This window comes from Phalacrocorax aristotelis, chromosome 5, assembly GCF_949628215.1.
Source record: "Phalacrocorax aristotelis chromosome 5, bGulAri2.1, whole genome shotgun sequence".
Classification (NCBI taxonomy): Eukaryota; Metazoa; Chordata; class Aves; order Suliformes; family Phalacrocoracidae; genus Phalacrocorax; species Phalacrocorax aristotelis.
The window spans coordinates 58,208,221-58,224,443 of record NC_134280.1 but is presented as its reverse complement, the minus strand read 5'-3'; the positions used below and the strand labels follow the sequence as shown (position 1 = coordinate 58,224,443).

Here is a 16,223-nt window from a genome sequence, read left to right as displayed (position 1 = left end):
TGAATACACTATGGAGAAGTTAATCATTGTATCAGCAGAGTCAAATGATGAGACAAAGGTAAAAATATACTGGCCGCCTATGTGGATACAGAGGAGACGATCAGCCATTTTGGCTAAATGTAGAAGTGGGCAGAAACTGATGGAAACAGTGACTGAGCTCCTTTATCACGGAGTTGTTATTAATGGAGATGATTCTGTCACTGCTGCATATCAATAATGTACAGCTGCGCAAAGAGGCTAAGTGATGCCAAGTGATTCTTTTACAGCCAATTTTCACTCCATGTGGCACAAGCACAGCTGACTCCACAAGATGCAAGGAAATAGGCAGCCTTGCCTACTGTCTCAGACCCCACTTTCAGCTTTTTGCTGCTGGGGTACTGGAGTTCACTAGCATACCTGCAGTCATTCTGTGCTGTGATGGTCATAACTCCTGGACGACGCAGCACCAGGACTTCCTTGCATGTATCTTGGGACTATGTGTGACTGCATCTGAAGTCAACAAGCTGCCTTGTTAAAATAACAGCCCCTAGGAAGTGTGTGCCTGCTGATCTGGTGAAAATCAGTTGCAACTACCAAAACTGGAATGCTGCATTGCAGCTTATTAAAAATACAGTGCTATGCATGGATGTCACTGCCCTCTGCACGCATTGTACACATGCAGGACATAGGCAGACCAGCTCTCTGCTCTGAGGACCTTGCCAGTGAGGATGTTTTTTCCAAAGTGCTCAGTATTTGCCTAATTCTACTTCTTTTCCAGTAAAGAAGCTGAATCCAGCAAGTGGTTGTCCCCTTCTTTCACAAAGAGTACTGACAGGCCTTTCCCTGCAGTTGTATAGGCAGGGTTGCACAGTCCAGTATGCTGAGGTAATTCAGGCCAGTCATGCCAATTTAAACCATTTGCTTCTCTAGGATGGTTCAATAGGATGGTTACAGAGGATGGTCTTCATAGGGTTGGGGTTTTTTTGGGGGGTGGGGGGATGGAAGGGATTTACATCATTGGTTCATACTTGCCACTGTTAAGTTATTTAAGAGTTTCATGTTTATCATGCTTTAATCTGAGGAAGTTAATGATTTAGCTCATGCAGCTTGCCTTTGTTTAGGTCTATGAGCTTGCTTTCTGTAAGTTGAGCTCTCTTTGAACATCATGGAATGAGTGGGGAACTAAAATCATCATAACCTCCCTTAGCACTGTAGTTCTCATCTCCCAGCAGATGGCCGCAGGGTGACCCCACTCCTCGTGCCACAGCAGGAGCAGATGACAATGATAGCACAGGCGTGAGTTACAGTTGTAGTTAAATGTGCTTTTATGGCTGCTAGCTGGAGTGATATTGTAATATATCTCCAATGCGCTGTGATTTCCAAAGTGAATAAGCACTCTTTATGCTTTTTAGTTTCCTGTCATGGAAGAAATATGATGCTTTTCCAAGAGTAGCTATTTTGATGGAGAAATGGATCGTGAAAGGTGTCAAATGATGGCCAACTGTGTGATGAGAGAGAGAAGTGTATATTCTTATGCCTCCAAATTAATATGTAATTTCAATCTCCTTTTTACTGTTACCAGCCAAGTGGAAAAGGCCCACGCCTACCTGAAGTTTATTGTGTCATCAGCCGGCTGGGATGCTTTGACTTATTTTCCAAGGTAAGAAGATTTTTATTTCAATATTGCTTTTTAATTTGATTGTTTACTGAGACACATCTGCAGTGATGAATGAGGCGAGAAGAATTTCTTCCTTTGATGGGAGATAACTGTATTTTACAGTTGCTGTTTTGGATATTCCATCCTTATTATTGAGTTCATCAAAGAATGTCTTATTACTTCTGTGGCTGAGGCAGAACTTGATTCAAAAAACATCTGGGCGTCTGTATGATCTGGCTGGCTGAAGTTTTTTCCATTGTTTTCTAAAGCCGTTCTGTGCTGCACTGTAATTCTTGGCATCCACAGTCTGAATGATGGGCCAGTACCACTTTTACTCCAATGTGGAATGATGAGGTTAATAAAAAAGATTATTTGATAAGTGAAATCTATATGCTTAAATCTATTGACATTGTTTTTTATCCCAGGAGGCTAGGAGAGCATGGATAATCTTTTAATTGGCCTCCACATTAATGAATCCAAAGCTGCACTGTATGCTGATGTGGTGTACCTAGGTAATACCTTTCTTGACCCAAGAGTTTTGAGACAATAAGCAGGGCATTGCAGCTAACCTGAGGGATTGAATAGCCATGGAAACAGTTAACTGTCAGTCAGCTCCAGGGTCACAAGCATTCTTCTTTTGTAAGACAAAAGGTTATTAAAAATAACTGTTAATAACATTTATTGATTAACATTTGAAATATCTCTCTAGCTGCCAGTTAGGGCCTCCTGGTCCTCTGAGAGCATGCCCTGCAAAATCCAGTGAGCACCTCACAGTATCATATAGGATTTGCTGGTGATCTGTGGCGAACAATGATATGTCTAATCTCAAATGGCTGCCTTCCCCTTTTCCAATTTTGATACAGTGTTTATAGAAATGTTGTTTTAATTTGACAGAGATTTTCACTTCAGATATGGGAAATCTCACAGATTTTACTTGTTCCTTTGTATAGGAATAAAGTTGAAAAGGATATGTAAATCACTGAAGCATTTATATTGTTCATATGATCTAACAACCCTACAGAATGTTCTCTTCCAAGCAGGTTTCAAGCTTTTCTAGATAAAACTTTGTTTAACACAAATCTTGTGTGAAAAAAGCAATTGGGTTTCAATAGTGAATTGCAATTCTGCTTCTGACGTCTTTCATAAAGCTATGAAATCAAGGATTTATAACAGTGTCTCTTAGACATAATATATATCTAAACACAGATATCTGTGAGTGAAGTGGAATGCATTGCTCTGGGAGGATAACACAGCTCACCAAACTTCTGGTATGGAGAGACGTCCTGAGGCCCTTTATTTGCTTTTATGTTTTCATCTAATTTTGATAGTGCACTAATTTCCTAAGGAAAACTTGGGAGAGGGAAAAAAAGGCAAAAAATAAAAAATATAAGTATCCTCATTACAACCAAGTATCTCTGCAGCTGAGGTATAAAGTCAGACAAGGAAGGTCATTGCAACAAAATTGCAAGTAATCTGCTTTCCCAGTTCAGTCTGTAACTTGAAAAAAATCATCTGATCATCCAGACAGAGTGAACCCAAGGTTGACGGGTGAGTGTAATTTCACTGGCTTCAGCAGGGGCTGTTCCCAGGCATTGTGGCAGGCAGGCCTTGGCCACACAGGCTTCAAATTCTTGGTCTGTGCAGAAAGGAAGGCTCCCACTCAATTCCATATTGGGCCCTGAATGGGGCTGTAACACACCTGTGGTCTTTTTCAACTACCGGGCTCATGGGGGGGATGGGCCACAAAAGGACCCCATTGCACTGGAGTCTGGCCACAGTGATAGTGGTCTACAGAGCGCTGGTCGCCTCCTGACGGTACCAGGCCAGGGTGGGAGCAAGGTGTTTGGCAGCATGCGGGGCTGACTCCAGCCCTGGGCTGGATTTAGCACAGCTCTTTAGCATATACTGCCAGGCCCACATCTGGAAAGGGTTTGGACAAAACAGCTATTAAATGAGGGAGGATGAGTTTGAGCCTTAGCAGCCCTGTTGGTTCTGAAGACAGATATGGTATGGATGGAGACAGAATTTCTTGAACAGTGAGACAGTCTCTATTTCCAGCCTAGACCCTGGCCTGTCCTAATTGACAAATCCCTTGAAAGAGAGGAAAACAATCATGATAGTGCACTTTGCCAAATTAGTCAAAACAAGGAACAGTTGTCTTTACAGAAAAATATAAATGATGAAAGACCATGAGATATTAAACCTTGGATACTATTTATCAGAAAAACAAAAGGAGTCCTCTCTTTTAACATTCTGTTTCAGATAGCCTGAATTATTTTCATCTCCCTCAAAGTCTTTTATGATCACTGTTGTAATACCTACTGCTAAGACAGACTTGAGAACCACAGATATCTTTACTTGCAGCCAGTTTCTTTAGTCATGGTTTCAACAGATGTTTTTGACCATTTTATCTCCTGAGATCTCTGTTCAGCTTTTATTTGGTTTAACTGCTCCTTTTCATTTGTGTTGTGAAGGTTGTTGGGACGGGGATATGACACACACATGGCCCCCAACTCCAGCAACCTAAAGCATCAAATAGTGGCTGCAGAAAAGGAGATATGTGTTGGGCACATTACAACTGCATGCCGGCAGTGTACAGGAGCACTAAGCGACCTGGGGCATAGCCTTGGTTCATTACTACTTCCCATTTGGGCAGCTGGTTTTATTTGGTGAGGGTAGTTGTTGTGCTGCAAATTGCATCAAGAATGAAATTCATACCTTCATTTATGGCTATCTGCCACTTCCATGGACTGGAATGCAAGCTATGTATATAGGGTCAGCTTTGCTTTAGATAGGTCTTTACTATGTTGCAAATAGGGAGGGGAAACTATATACCAGTGAATGCCTCTGTTGGCATTTGGTTTCACTAGCTATTATTGTAACTCACCAGCTTGTGCTTAAGTATCTTTTAATGTTCTGTTTCATTGAAAAGCATTTCCAAGAGAAACAAGGGAAAATGCCTGGCTCAGACTCACTAATTCTTGTATGGCCTCTTGCTCTTGAGTGGTGGTTAAAAGATCACCATTTCAGGTCAAACCACTAACTGCTTTGAAGCTTGCTTTCTCATCTTCTTTAGGTTTATCATCTATATGGTCTGTCTAATGTGGGAAAACTTAGTTGTGATCTAATTTATGTTGGCCCATGTGACCAAGACAAAAGAAAATAATAGTCGTCTCTATCTGTAAGAAGTTCCATCTGCTTATTTCAAAACTAGGTTGCCTGCTCTGCATCATGTCAAACAGAAAATGACCTTAATGCAGGCACACAGCGTAAACAGCTGGGCGTGCTTCATGAGGCTGCTCGCAGTTGGCTCCAGCTCAGCACAGACTGTGACATGACTGCTGCTGCCATGGCTGGGACTCTTCCAGGACCTCTTTCATGGTGAACCTCTGCTGGTATCATAGTGTGGCAGGGTTGCTTTTCTTGCTCGTCTAGCTTTTTCCTGCCCTCTCAGTTGAAATGAAAGAGATGACCAGGGCAAAAGAAAGTGTTTTTCCCTAATACAAATTTCAAGATGTACTACTGAGACATGATGCTGACCTGGCCTGTGATCACAGGATTTGTCTTGGTCTTTCTCTCCTTCAGCTCACCCTGTTGCTCAGGCAAAATCCCAACAATATAGATCTCTTTTGCCATGCTGAGTCCTCTTTCTCCTTTCCAGATTTGTTATTTCTTCCTTGTCTCTGTGTTAACTGCATTCACAAACAGACTCCATTTTGTAACTGGGAAACGTGTGTCATTTTTAGAGTATGATTGAATACTGTGGCTTTAATGGTAGTGAAGAAATGCATGGCAGAGGAGAATGAAACTTAGATCTGCCATGTGTTTAGGCACATGTAGGTCAAAAGATGCTCCAAAAGTGTATGTAGTGCTGACATATTCTGTGTCTTTCTCTCTTATGTCTTACTAATGGATCAGATCCTGGATGAGGTTGAAAGGAGAAGGGGAATATCTGCTGCCTTGGTTTATCCATTTATGAGGAGTCTGATGGAATCTCCTTTTCCTGCACCTGGAAAGACAATCAAAGTCAAAACCTTTCTGCCTGGAGCTGGAAATGAGGTAAAAAGCAACTGCAAACATTAAAAGTCAAAGCCTCCCCCCCTCACCACTCCAATATCAAACAGCAAAAGAAAAACAGGAGACATATGGATACTGCAAGGCATGTGAGGTGGCACACCCTCAAAATGAGTAGTGCAGGAGCTGCACCAGTGTTAATATGCTAATGCTAGTTCCCATTGATCATTATAAGCCTATTTATTGTTATGTGTGTGTTAGTTTACATTTATTAGTAAGATGTGTTTCAGAAAAAAACACAAACAACACAAATGTCCTAATATGCCCGGCCTAGTGTAGTTAATGGACTACAGTGTTGCTGGGCTTTATCACACTGATAACAAGCAAGTGTAAGTTTCCCAGGCTGACTGTACTTGAACAGTTCAGCAGCTGGTTGTTATTGCAAACCTCATTACTGCTGGTCCTGGCCTTGGTAGGAGGAATGACCAGCAGCATTTAAATGGCTCTTTTTGACAATAAATACCCTTTAATTCGGCCTCAAAGAAATAGTCTATATTTGGAAAAGCATGTTATATAAAATCTTTTGTGCGTGTGTGCACACACATATAATAGATTTAATCTCCTTTTATTCCTCACTCAAGTATTTAGAAGGTGAGTATTATACAACATACCCCTTACTGGAAAATGGTAGTATTGGTGCCTTGCTTAAAAAGTTTTTTGTAACTTTAGGCTTGCTAGCTATTTGCCATGTCAAATTCTGCTCTCTGCATGTCCTTATATATACAGTAGCTCCATTCAGATGGGAAAGCGTATAGAGAAAATGCACAACTGCAAATAGGCATAGAATTTGGCCCAGTTAGTGAAAGCAGGAAAAAAATTCCCCTCTAGGGTTATTTTACACTTGTAGGGTTAGTTTTACAGTGCTATTACTATATTTACATTGAATCATGTTTTTTCCAAGTGTAATGCCACTAACTTCAACAGAGTGGGCCTGTAATGTCACTTGGTATGAAATGTAAAGGGTTCCTTGTCCAAGTGACTCGCAAGGCATGTTTAAGTCACAAGCATTTTCTTCTGGAGCAGCAAAGGAAAACTGAAAGCCTGATTGGCATATCAGTGGTAAGATCTGATAATGTTTTTTTAATGTGAATATATCTAGGAACCATGGATCTGCAACTCCTCTATCCTCCACTCAAGCTTCTGAACTCTCCCAGAGAACAACATTGATAATTACAAACAAACAAACAACTCTCTTTCTGTCTGAGCTTTGCTCTCTGTTATGCTAGTACAAACTCGTTATTTAAAAGGAATGCTCTGGCTTAATTAGGAACAGAATTTTGTCTTTCCATTGTGGCTCCTCTGGCCTAAACAAAGATGATGATTAATTGGGAAGTAGACAGTATATTTCTTTGTGATGAGCAGACTGAAGCAGAAGGCTTTGCCAGGCAACAGAAAACATCCATGGCATTTGTAAAAGCTGCCGTAACTTGCATTGCATCCTACCCCGCAGCAAGATTTTAGCATCAGATATTTTGCAGTAAAACCAGCTTCTCATGATTTGGCACATAAACGTGATTTGAGCTTGCAATCCCAATGCTAAGGAACGGAAGTGGGCACCTTTATGGAATATGAGAAAGAGGCAGGCAAGCAGCATTTCCCAAGGAGGTATTAATGGTATACCACTGCTCTGCAATTTGATTCTTACTGCAGTCTGGGGCAACAGCAGAGTGATGGGCGTCTAATACTTTGGCACCATAATGTTTCTGAATTTCAGTCTTAAAAAAAAAAATCTGTACACAAATACTGTTCTAACACTGACTTTCTTTTTACAGTCTTGTGTTACTGATCACAAACAATATTACAACTAAACTGATATGAACTGGTTTTGTTTCCAGTATCCTGTGGTCTTGATCATAACCTTAAAACAGTGTGTTTGTGAGGAATTTTTAAAGGCTACTCCAGTTTAAACCCATACAGTATGCTCATGCAATGTGGTGTCATGTGCATGAATACATAAAAGTGGTCTAAAGCAATAAAGTGATGGTGATATTTGGACATACGGAAAGAAGGAGATGCATATATGTTCCTGTTAATATGTCTTCAGAGATTTCAACACAGCTTCAAGTTGGCCAACTTTTCCCCTTTCCCTTCTGTTTCCTCAAATTCCTCAGTAGTTCATCATTTGCTGTCTTGCACTTCATATTTTTCTCCCCCTGTTACTCTCTTCTTCATGTTATTTTTCGATCTTCTTTTTTCTGTCCTCTGCCTTCAAGTTCCACATCTGAGCATGTCAATTGCAGAGTAAAAGGAAGATATAATAAAGGAATCAAGCAAAAGCATTTGAGAAAAGGAAGGAGAGGGCCTGAGGTCATGGATGAAGTATGAAAATTAAACTTTAAAGGGATGTCACAAGTCACCATCTAAGACCTTGTCCTGACTCCCCAGTTAAGTATATATATGTACATATCTTTATGACAAAAAAGGTTTTAAACATTACTTAGTGAATTATTCATCACAGAAGAGTGAAAATGAAGTCAATTGGGTTTAAATTTTGCCCAGTCTTTAAATTCAGTCCTTAGCTCCTATCTAGATGTAAATTTGAATTGCTAGCCAAGTTTATAACCAAATTTACCTTGTCTTTATGCTGTTTTAACCCTGTAAGCTTCTGGCTCTGGTGTTTCCATTTTGTTACTTGCTTCGTACTGTTGACTCAGCCAAGCTTTATGTCTCTGACAGGGTGTTTAGAAGGCAGAATTATGCTTCCCTGGGAAATGACAGCAGATTTAATGCACACAACTGTATTCTGGGAAGAAGAATGACTTTATAGTGAATTGTGTAATACACCATTTCTCTGGAGTGCTGTGCCTCCAGCCTCAATTTGCAAAAGAGGATGGGGATCGTTCTCTGTGTCCCCTCAACAGAAAAGCATGGAGTGGTGCTGGAGGGCCCGGGCTGGAGTGCCAGGTGCCCCTGGCACTGTCAGCCCTGACCAGTGATGCTGACTGCTGTTTGTTGGATGTGTTCAGGTCATTGAGCTGCGGCGGCCCATGGACTCACGCCTGGAACATGTGGACTTTGAATGCCTTTTCAAGTGCCTCAGTGTTCGTCAGATCATCAGGATCTTTGCTTCTCTCCTGTTGGAGAGGCGTGTGATTTTTGTAGCAGATAAGCTCAGGTAAGTGGCAAAGGGACCAGAACCACACGTTCAGGACAGCACCACCTCTGGATACAAAAAGCTTTATGAAATGTCCAGAATGGTTGTCAGATGTGAGGATCCTCACACTGTAGGATTTTAATAATTTTTACATCAATGGAAGTTATTTGCATCAAGTGGGGCACACATTTGCTAGCAGTCACTAGCTACAAGCCACTCATTCTGTCTTATTTTCATGTCTGTAAAATGGCGATACCAATACTGACCTGCATCATAATCAGCAAATGTTTGTATGGTGTTTTGAAGCAGTATAGTCCTAGCAATATTTCATGTCAGGTTTTGGAACAGAGTACTTATAAACAGCAGCAGAGATCATCACTGAGGTGCTTCATCTTGCGGCTATGTAGTGCAGCCAGGCAGGGAAGTGGGGTGCTGAGAGTTCACCTGGTTTGCTCCATGTAGTACACAGAGTTTATAATGGGGCTGTGTTTCAAATCCTGCACTACCAAACCCGTCCAGTGGGAGTGTTAAGAATGCTATTACGGTCCAACCCACCTAGTTAGGATATTTTTCCTGGTGCTATCATGACCTGAAAACATTTCCTTTCTGAAGTTCCATCTTGGGCTCCTTGCTACATCCTTTCAACATACGTCTTACTTCCCTGCCCTCTGATTGCAACCTCCCCTCCTTGGTTCCTCTGAGGCATGAACTCACCCCAAGTTGTAAGGACTGAGAGCCACAGGTCACAACTCCACATGGCCTCTACCAAGGAAATGGGAGCTCTGTGTAGACTGCACCCCTGCCTCACAGCAAAGAATCATCCCTTTTTTAGATGCTTGTGTAATCCATATAGAAAAGTGTGGGCATTGTAAAAATGACTTGCTTTGCTGTGGCATGATAAATAATAAAAGATGGCAAATAAAAATAAAGACCATAATTTATTGGACTCAGGAACAGCCAGCATCTTTTAAAAGGACAGAAAAGACTGTATGGGTGGTTAAAAACACAGATGGATCTACCCAAACAAACTCTGTTAAACACTTTATCAGCCCTGAACTTCTCTGAATGACCGCCAGAAAAAATAGCTGCACTTAGTGGCCGCCAGTGTATATAATAGCAAAAATACTTTGCATAGTAAAAGCTTTACAACCTTTAGGGGAGAATTTCTTAAAGCTGCAGACCCTTCTCAGGTTATAAAGTTACTTCCTTAGCAGTCATTTTTGTTGTCTAGAACAACAGGAACATTTTATTTCATCCCTTCCTTTGTCAGTAACCTTTATTTTGAAGGACCATTTGGGATGACTTAATTTCACATAAACTCCTGGTGAGAATTATGTGGCTAGTCCAGGGTTTCTGCAGTATTTTAGTAGATATGCGAGTCACGCCATTAATATTGGGGCAGGTGGCTTTTGAAAATACTGTGGGTGTGATCCTTCTGACTCTTTTTCTACAGCATGCTTAATTATATCTGTCTTGTTTCTATTTTACCATTAATTTAGTAGAATTAGTGGCACCCACAAGTCTGACTGTAACTCAGAATGACACAGGTCTGTGTTTCTTCAAATGGCACAATGCTTTGAGTGGAAAATCACAGAAATGGTACAGAAAAAATGAGGGCTGTGCTGCCGCCAACAGTTGCTCTGCCTTGGAGTTCCCAATTACTCCTTTTGTAATGTTGACCTGGTTTGGCAAAGTACTGTGAGCCTCGATCCATGGACTGCAGGCACAGTACCACACGGATGGCTTGCTGCAGGAAACATCCTTAGCTGTGAGGGCTGGGACAGAAAGCATCCATTCCCTGAAATGCTTCTCTGGGACAGCTGACATAGCCAATGTCATATAACGCTTCTGGGCACTGTTCAGAGAAAAGAAGCAACAATTAAACCTACTTTGACAGGCTTAAGGCAGCTTGGCTTAGAAAACAGTCATGCTGCTGATGCTGATGGCTCATGGTAACCCAGGAGTTCACCAGGAAACCATATAGATTTTGCAAGCCTGACTGGAAGCTAACAGTTCAGGCTGCCCATGCAATTACCTTTCTCCTGATAGATAGTCCTACAGGCTGCAGAGCAGAGGATAAGAGAGTCCTGCTTACAGGCAAAGCACTGCTGCTCTCCCTTTTGGCACACAGGAAAAGGCCACCAGGACCAACAGGAACCAGAAGTGATAAAGATCCCTTCTGGTAAACACATAACCAAACATTGTGCTCGCCTGCAAAAACTGTTCTCCGGTGAACTGTTGTTTCTGTTGTGAGAGCGAGCTACTGGGTTAGGGGCCATTAGCACATACTTTGAGAAAGGAAAGGACCAAGAAGAAAGGAATGGATCCAAGAAGCTTATGAGGTTTTGTTGTTGCTCCTGTAAGAAGGGACAGAACCTTTCTTATGAAAATGTTTATATTCATATGCTTTATTATACCCCCATGTATCCTTTATTATGTACGTATACTTTGCTTTGTTTAAAAAGAGTATGATAAAATCTGATGTGGTACATAAGGACCTGGTTTAAGACTTGTGAACCCTGAGCTCTCCTTCTGAACCCTCTGACCTGCTGCATGACACATGCTGGGAACATAGCTCCTCTTTCTTATCTTGTCTGGTCTGTCTGGGATCCTAAACGCTCCAGGATGGAGACTACTTCTTGCTCTGTGTGTGCACACAGCTCTACTTGATACAGTGTGGCCCCTCTCAGCATGGGGATCTAGGAGGTACTGTAAAATAGAAACTAATAATGAGTCCTCTGACAAAGGCCTGGAGAAAGTGACAGTGGATTTAAATTCAATACTTACTGAGGTTTTCATGGTTTAAATGGGGATGAAGTCTAAAATGAAACACTCTGGCTTTGAGCTAATAACTGTCTGTCTTGGAAGCTTTGCCTTTTCTGACATGAATTTTGTTTATGGGCATCACAGCTGAAACTGAAGGAGTTTACCAGTAATGTGGAAAAAAAAAAAGAAGTGAAATACCTTACAGGTCCAGTCTGTGGGCCCAAAGAATGAGAGCAGGAAATTAAAAAGATTTTACAAGGGTTTGATTTCTGCATGTACGCAAAAAATAGCTTAGAAATAAATGATGTTGAAGTTTGGGCTTCAAACAATGAGATGTAATGGGCTTTTGTGGCTGCCTGTTTAAGAGGTCTCCAAGCAATAAATGATTTCACACATTATACAAGTTTGGGGAAGTCATGCCTAGGGAAGTGAGATTCATTCAATAAATTGTTATTTATGGTTCTTATAGTGCCCAGATTGTGAAAATTTATAGTCCTCTGCACGGAAGAAGTTGCTGTTTTTCAATACAGAAAGTGATGTTACCAGCAATGAGGAAACAATAGTAAAATTTTGAATGACAGGACTGTGAGGTTGCCTTGGTTAGATACGTGCAGTTAAGTTTGGGGTTTTTTCCCCAATAAGTTGCTTATATATTTTTTCTGCTTGAAATTGGGTGAATTGGGATTTCCCTGTGGCTATTTGCTCACCTTCAAAAATGACTCTAAATCTGCCAATGACCTTTCAGTATTTTGCTTTCCATGAGTAGTCAAGAAGACAACAGAGAAATAAAGATAACAATAGAGAAACTCAGAAGAATAATGATAATAACTTATAAAGAGGTAACCTAAAGCTCCAATTCCTTAAACATCTGCTAAAAGCCAACTGAGATGGTATGTCCCATCCCAGTTCCAATCACCATCCCAGCTGGGAGCCCTTATTTATGTTTCCAGCATTCTGGCTGTTCATCCCAACTCTGAAACAATCCCATGACTGCCAGCTGCAAAGGGAGAGCTTCTCTAGTGCAGTCCTCTGGGGTTTGAAAGGCTAGGCAGCAGATGCAAACTCAGTGGGTTCTGGGGCTCAGGGAACATTGGTGTTGCTGCAGGCACAAAGGTAGCAACAAAAAATAAATCGAAAGCAAGCATTGAAAGAAAGATACTTCTCTGTTTCTTTCAGTTTTATGCTGGGGAAACAAATTTGCTGGGGAAGTGATGTATCCATGTGTGTGAGAACAGTCTCTTTGCTTTTTTTCCTGAACGTTTGGAGAAGGGGAAAGAAAGGCCTTGGGCATCTCAATGTTGCTTTGTTATAACCCCATTTTTTCTAAATAAAACCCATGCTTGCTGTAATCCACTATATTGTGAAGGACTCTGACTGTATTCTGCTTACATTTCACTTGTGGGTCCAGTCCAACGCCAGCCAGAGTCAGTGGGAGTGTTTGGATAAGGCTTGCCTTTCACTGTGGATCTAAATCCTAGAATATTCCCTTCAGTGGCCTTTCTGAAGCTTTAGGGACTGTGAAAGGCTTCTGTAGAGTCCCTGCTTTTGTAGAAGCCAAAATAACTTTTCATTGTTGTGAATTTTGTTTTTATATGAGGTATTTCAGCTATTTCTAAGTGAAGCAGGAGCATGGGCCCCAAGGGAAAAACCTCTGTTGACAGCAGTGGGTTTTATGCTGCTAAACCATATAGGTGAACTTGGAAATGCACCCCAAGGCGAAGGTGAGCCAGGCGTTTCTCTAAGTGGCGGTGCCAGCTCAGGAAATCCTCCCTCCTGCTCCCCTTGTTTGCTCCTGCCCTGTGCTACACTCTCTCTCACCCAGGAGGCTGTGCTGGGCCAGCCACAATAGGAATTACACATTTTGCAGAGTTTCTCCAAACCAGATGGGTCCTTTAGCTAGGTCACACCAGGAGCCTCTGTGCTGGGAGAGGGGCAGAGCAGGGTGCTGGGGCCAGGGATCAACAGGAGCAGTGGGATGGGCACACTTCAGGGGTGTTGCCACTGAAAGGTGTCTGCCATGCATTATCCTTAGGTGTGAGCCAGCTGAATTTACAATATCTCATGAGATATTGTAAATTTGTGAATAAATGCACAAGTTTTTATGTTTGGGCAAGGGAGATCTGAGGGAATAAGGCCGAGGCAATGTTGGATGACAGTGAACTTCAGTGCAGCTAAAGCCCCTGCCCATCAATGTACTCCTCCCTTAGGGGTGGCCACAGATTACTTTGGCTTCCCAAGGAGAGTTTTTCCCTCCACGTTTCTCTGCCCCTCTACCAGCACATATCTCCTGGCCCAACACAGACCAGCAATCTGTCACCTGGTGTGCTGCAGCCCCCTGAAACCCTCCTCTGCAGCGCTCACCCCATGAAGTCAAGAGGTGCTGTTGCAAGCAGAAGCTAGGCACCTATGAGGTGGGAAGACTTTATCCTGTTAAGGACAAAAAACTTTTATCCCATTAAGGATAAAAACCTCCCTACCTCTCCCCTAAGTATCCTGGACTTCCACGAGGAATCTGTCTTCCAGCGCAACTGTAGAAACTCCAGGCGGATCCTAGACCTGACCAAAGGTTATGGGCTCCAGACAGAAACACTGACTAATACAGGACAGAAGCGTAAATATGTAAATACTGGGGGAAGTCATCCCACAGGCATGTCTCTGTTAACTTTGTGGAGCAAAAGGGGAGCAGAGTGTACTTGTATTCAAGGGCAAAGGCTTTCAGAACAAACAACTGCATTTCCCTAATCTCACGACAGAGACTGCTTAGGGTTGTATGTGTTACGCCTGGGATGTTTGGGGAGCTTGACGCTTGCCCTCATATTTGAATCTGTTGTTTTGGGAGTTGTGCGGCCATGCTAGAAAGCAGCACAGTTAGCAGCTGAGAGGCAGCCTGGTCCCCCTCTCTCAGCGCCTACCTAGAGAAACAGAATTAGGGATCCTTTAACCTAGCAGACAAAATCATAGCATGATCTTGTAGCTCAAGATAAACTGTGCAAATTTAAATAGGAGATAAGCAGCAATGTTTTAGTTGTAAGAGTAAACTATTGTTCCTCAGCCCTGTAGCAAGGTCAAGTGGAAAAGTAAGAGTAGCTAAACTTTTGGGCAGATTATTAAAGTGAAAACTCATTCCCTATTTCCTTATTGTTTGTTTTTTATTAACAAAAGTAGGATCTAATTCTTACAAACTAATCACAGCAATGATAGGCCTGATCAGGCTCACCTGCCGCCTGGGAATGCTCCTTTCCCGTAGTCTGTCACACCATAACACTTGTAAAATCTGCCAATGTGCAGCTTGAAAGGTAAAAGCACGTGTGTTAGCACAACAAAATTCCTTCTCCCTTCCCCTTCCCCATGAAAGGGAATGAGATAAGAAGATGACCATGTTGTTTGGTAATTCTCTTCTGAATTTCTTATTGGCACAATAACCATACGGCAGTAAATTGCAACATTTTCCCAACTCAGCTTCTAGCTCCATGCAAGGGGATTTAGACAGATTCCCTCTTTTCAGCTTTTGAACAAGAAGGATTAAGGGGCTGGGATTGTTTTTCTCCTTCTTTGTTACTACCTAGAAAAATTCTTCATCTACTTTACAGCTGTCATGTTGTTAATAGTACAATGATTGCCTGCAAATTTAAAACAACCAGTGAGAACATTAACAAGGAGTGGTGGGAGCAAAGGTCCCAGTGTGGAAAGAACAAGTAGTTAACACTCCTTTGGAGCACCTGGGCCAGAACCACTTTTGTTATGGATTTTGCTAAGAAACTGTACTGCAGGAAGGGACTGGATAACTTTGTGGGCACTGAGGATAACTTTCCACTTTGAAATGTTGGATTTTTTTCTTATAACCACCTGACAAAGTTTGGGCAGGTGGCTGATGTGTCAAAGCAGTGACTTTTTGCCAAAAATCCCGTTTGCTTTAGGTTTGTGGGAAGTATGGTTGAATGCCAGTTGCTTGAAAAGCCAAATCCTTGTTCTGAAGGACACTTTGCATATCTCTTTCTCCAGGGGCTCTCATGTGTTTCTCTTATGTGCAAGTGTTATGGGAGCAAAAATAATGCCTTTGTTAAGACCACATTCCCCTTTAATCAACTTTTCTCTGCTTTCTTTTAAATTAAGTACATAAAAGCTATTCTCCAAGAGAGAGAGAGATCTCCTGACAGCGTATTCTCTGGTCTGCAGCTCTCAGCTCCATGTGATGCAACTTTGGTCTGTGCCATGAGCCAGGGTTGTGCTTTGCAGGTTATCTGTGGGACCTCATACTGTCTGTCACTCAGGTGTTCAGGAGGTGGGAGCTGGATTCTGAAAGTGCAGCTCTTAATGAAGTAAAATAGTTTACTAATTTGTGTAAAGTTATGATAACTTTGGATGAAAAACAAAAAGAAAGCCTCCTGTATAGTCAAAATGAACTCCACACTTACTTCTTCCTTGATAATATCCCCTAACAGGTTGTGTAATCATGAAATACTGAAAATCTGAATTACTTTAACTAACTGGCAAATCCAGTGGCTGTAAAATATGAATCCTTGAGAGCACATCGTATTTCAGTCCATCTCTGTTTAGCTAGGAGTCTACATCCCAGCAGAGCAGACAGCTACAGTGCTGGCTGTTCCTGATGTTGTCTCCGGGCTGCACTACGGCATTGTAACATACCCGCTC

The 16,223-nt window shown here is 41.9% G+C and overlaps 1 protein-coding gene across 7 annotated transcripts in view; it reads left to right on the top strand.

The window, feature by feature from the left end:
• The window catches only part of DENND2B (DENN domain containing 2B), a 185,394-nt gene that overhangs the window by 153,083 nt on the left and 16,088 nt on the right, over positions 1-16,223 (top strand). For all 7 annotated transcript variants that reach the window (XM_075094768.1, XM_075094765.1, XM_075094761.1 and 4 more), the window contains 3 exons: positions 1,562-1,639; positions 5,555-5,695; positions 8,677-8,825. In XM_075094768.1, coding sequence (XP_074950869.1) covers positions 1,562-1,639; positions 5,555-5,695; positions 8,677-8,825 — 368 coding nt within the window. The remainder of the gene's footprint in view (positions 1-1,561; positions 1,640-5,554; positions 5,696-8,676; positions 8,826-16,223) is intronic.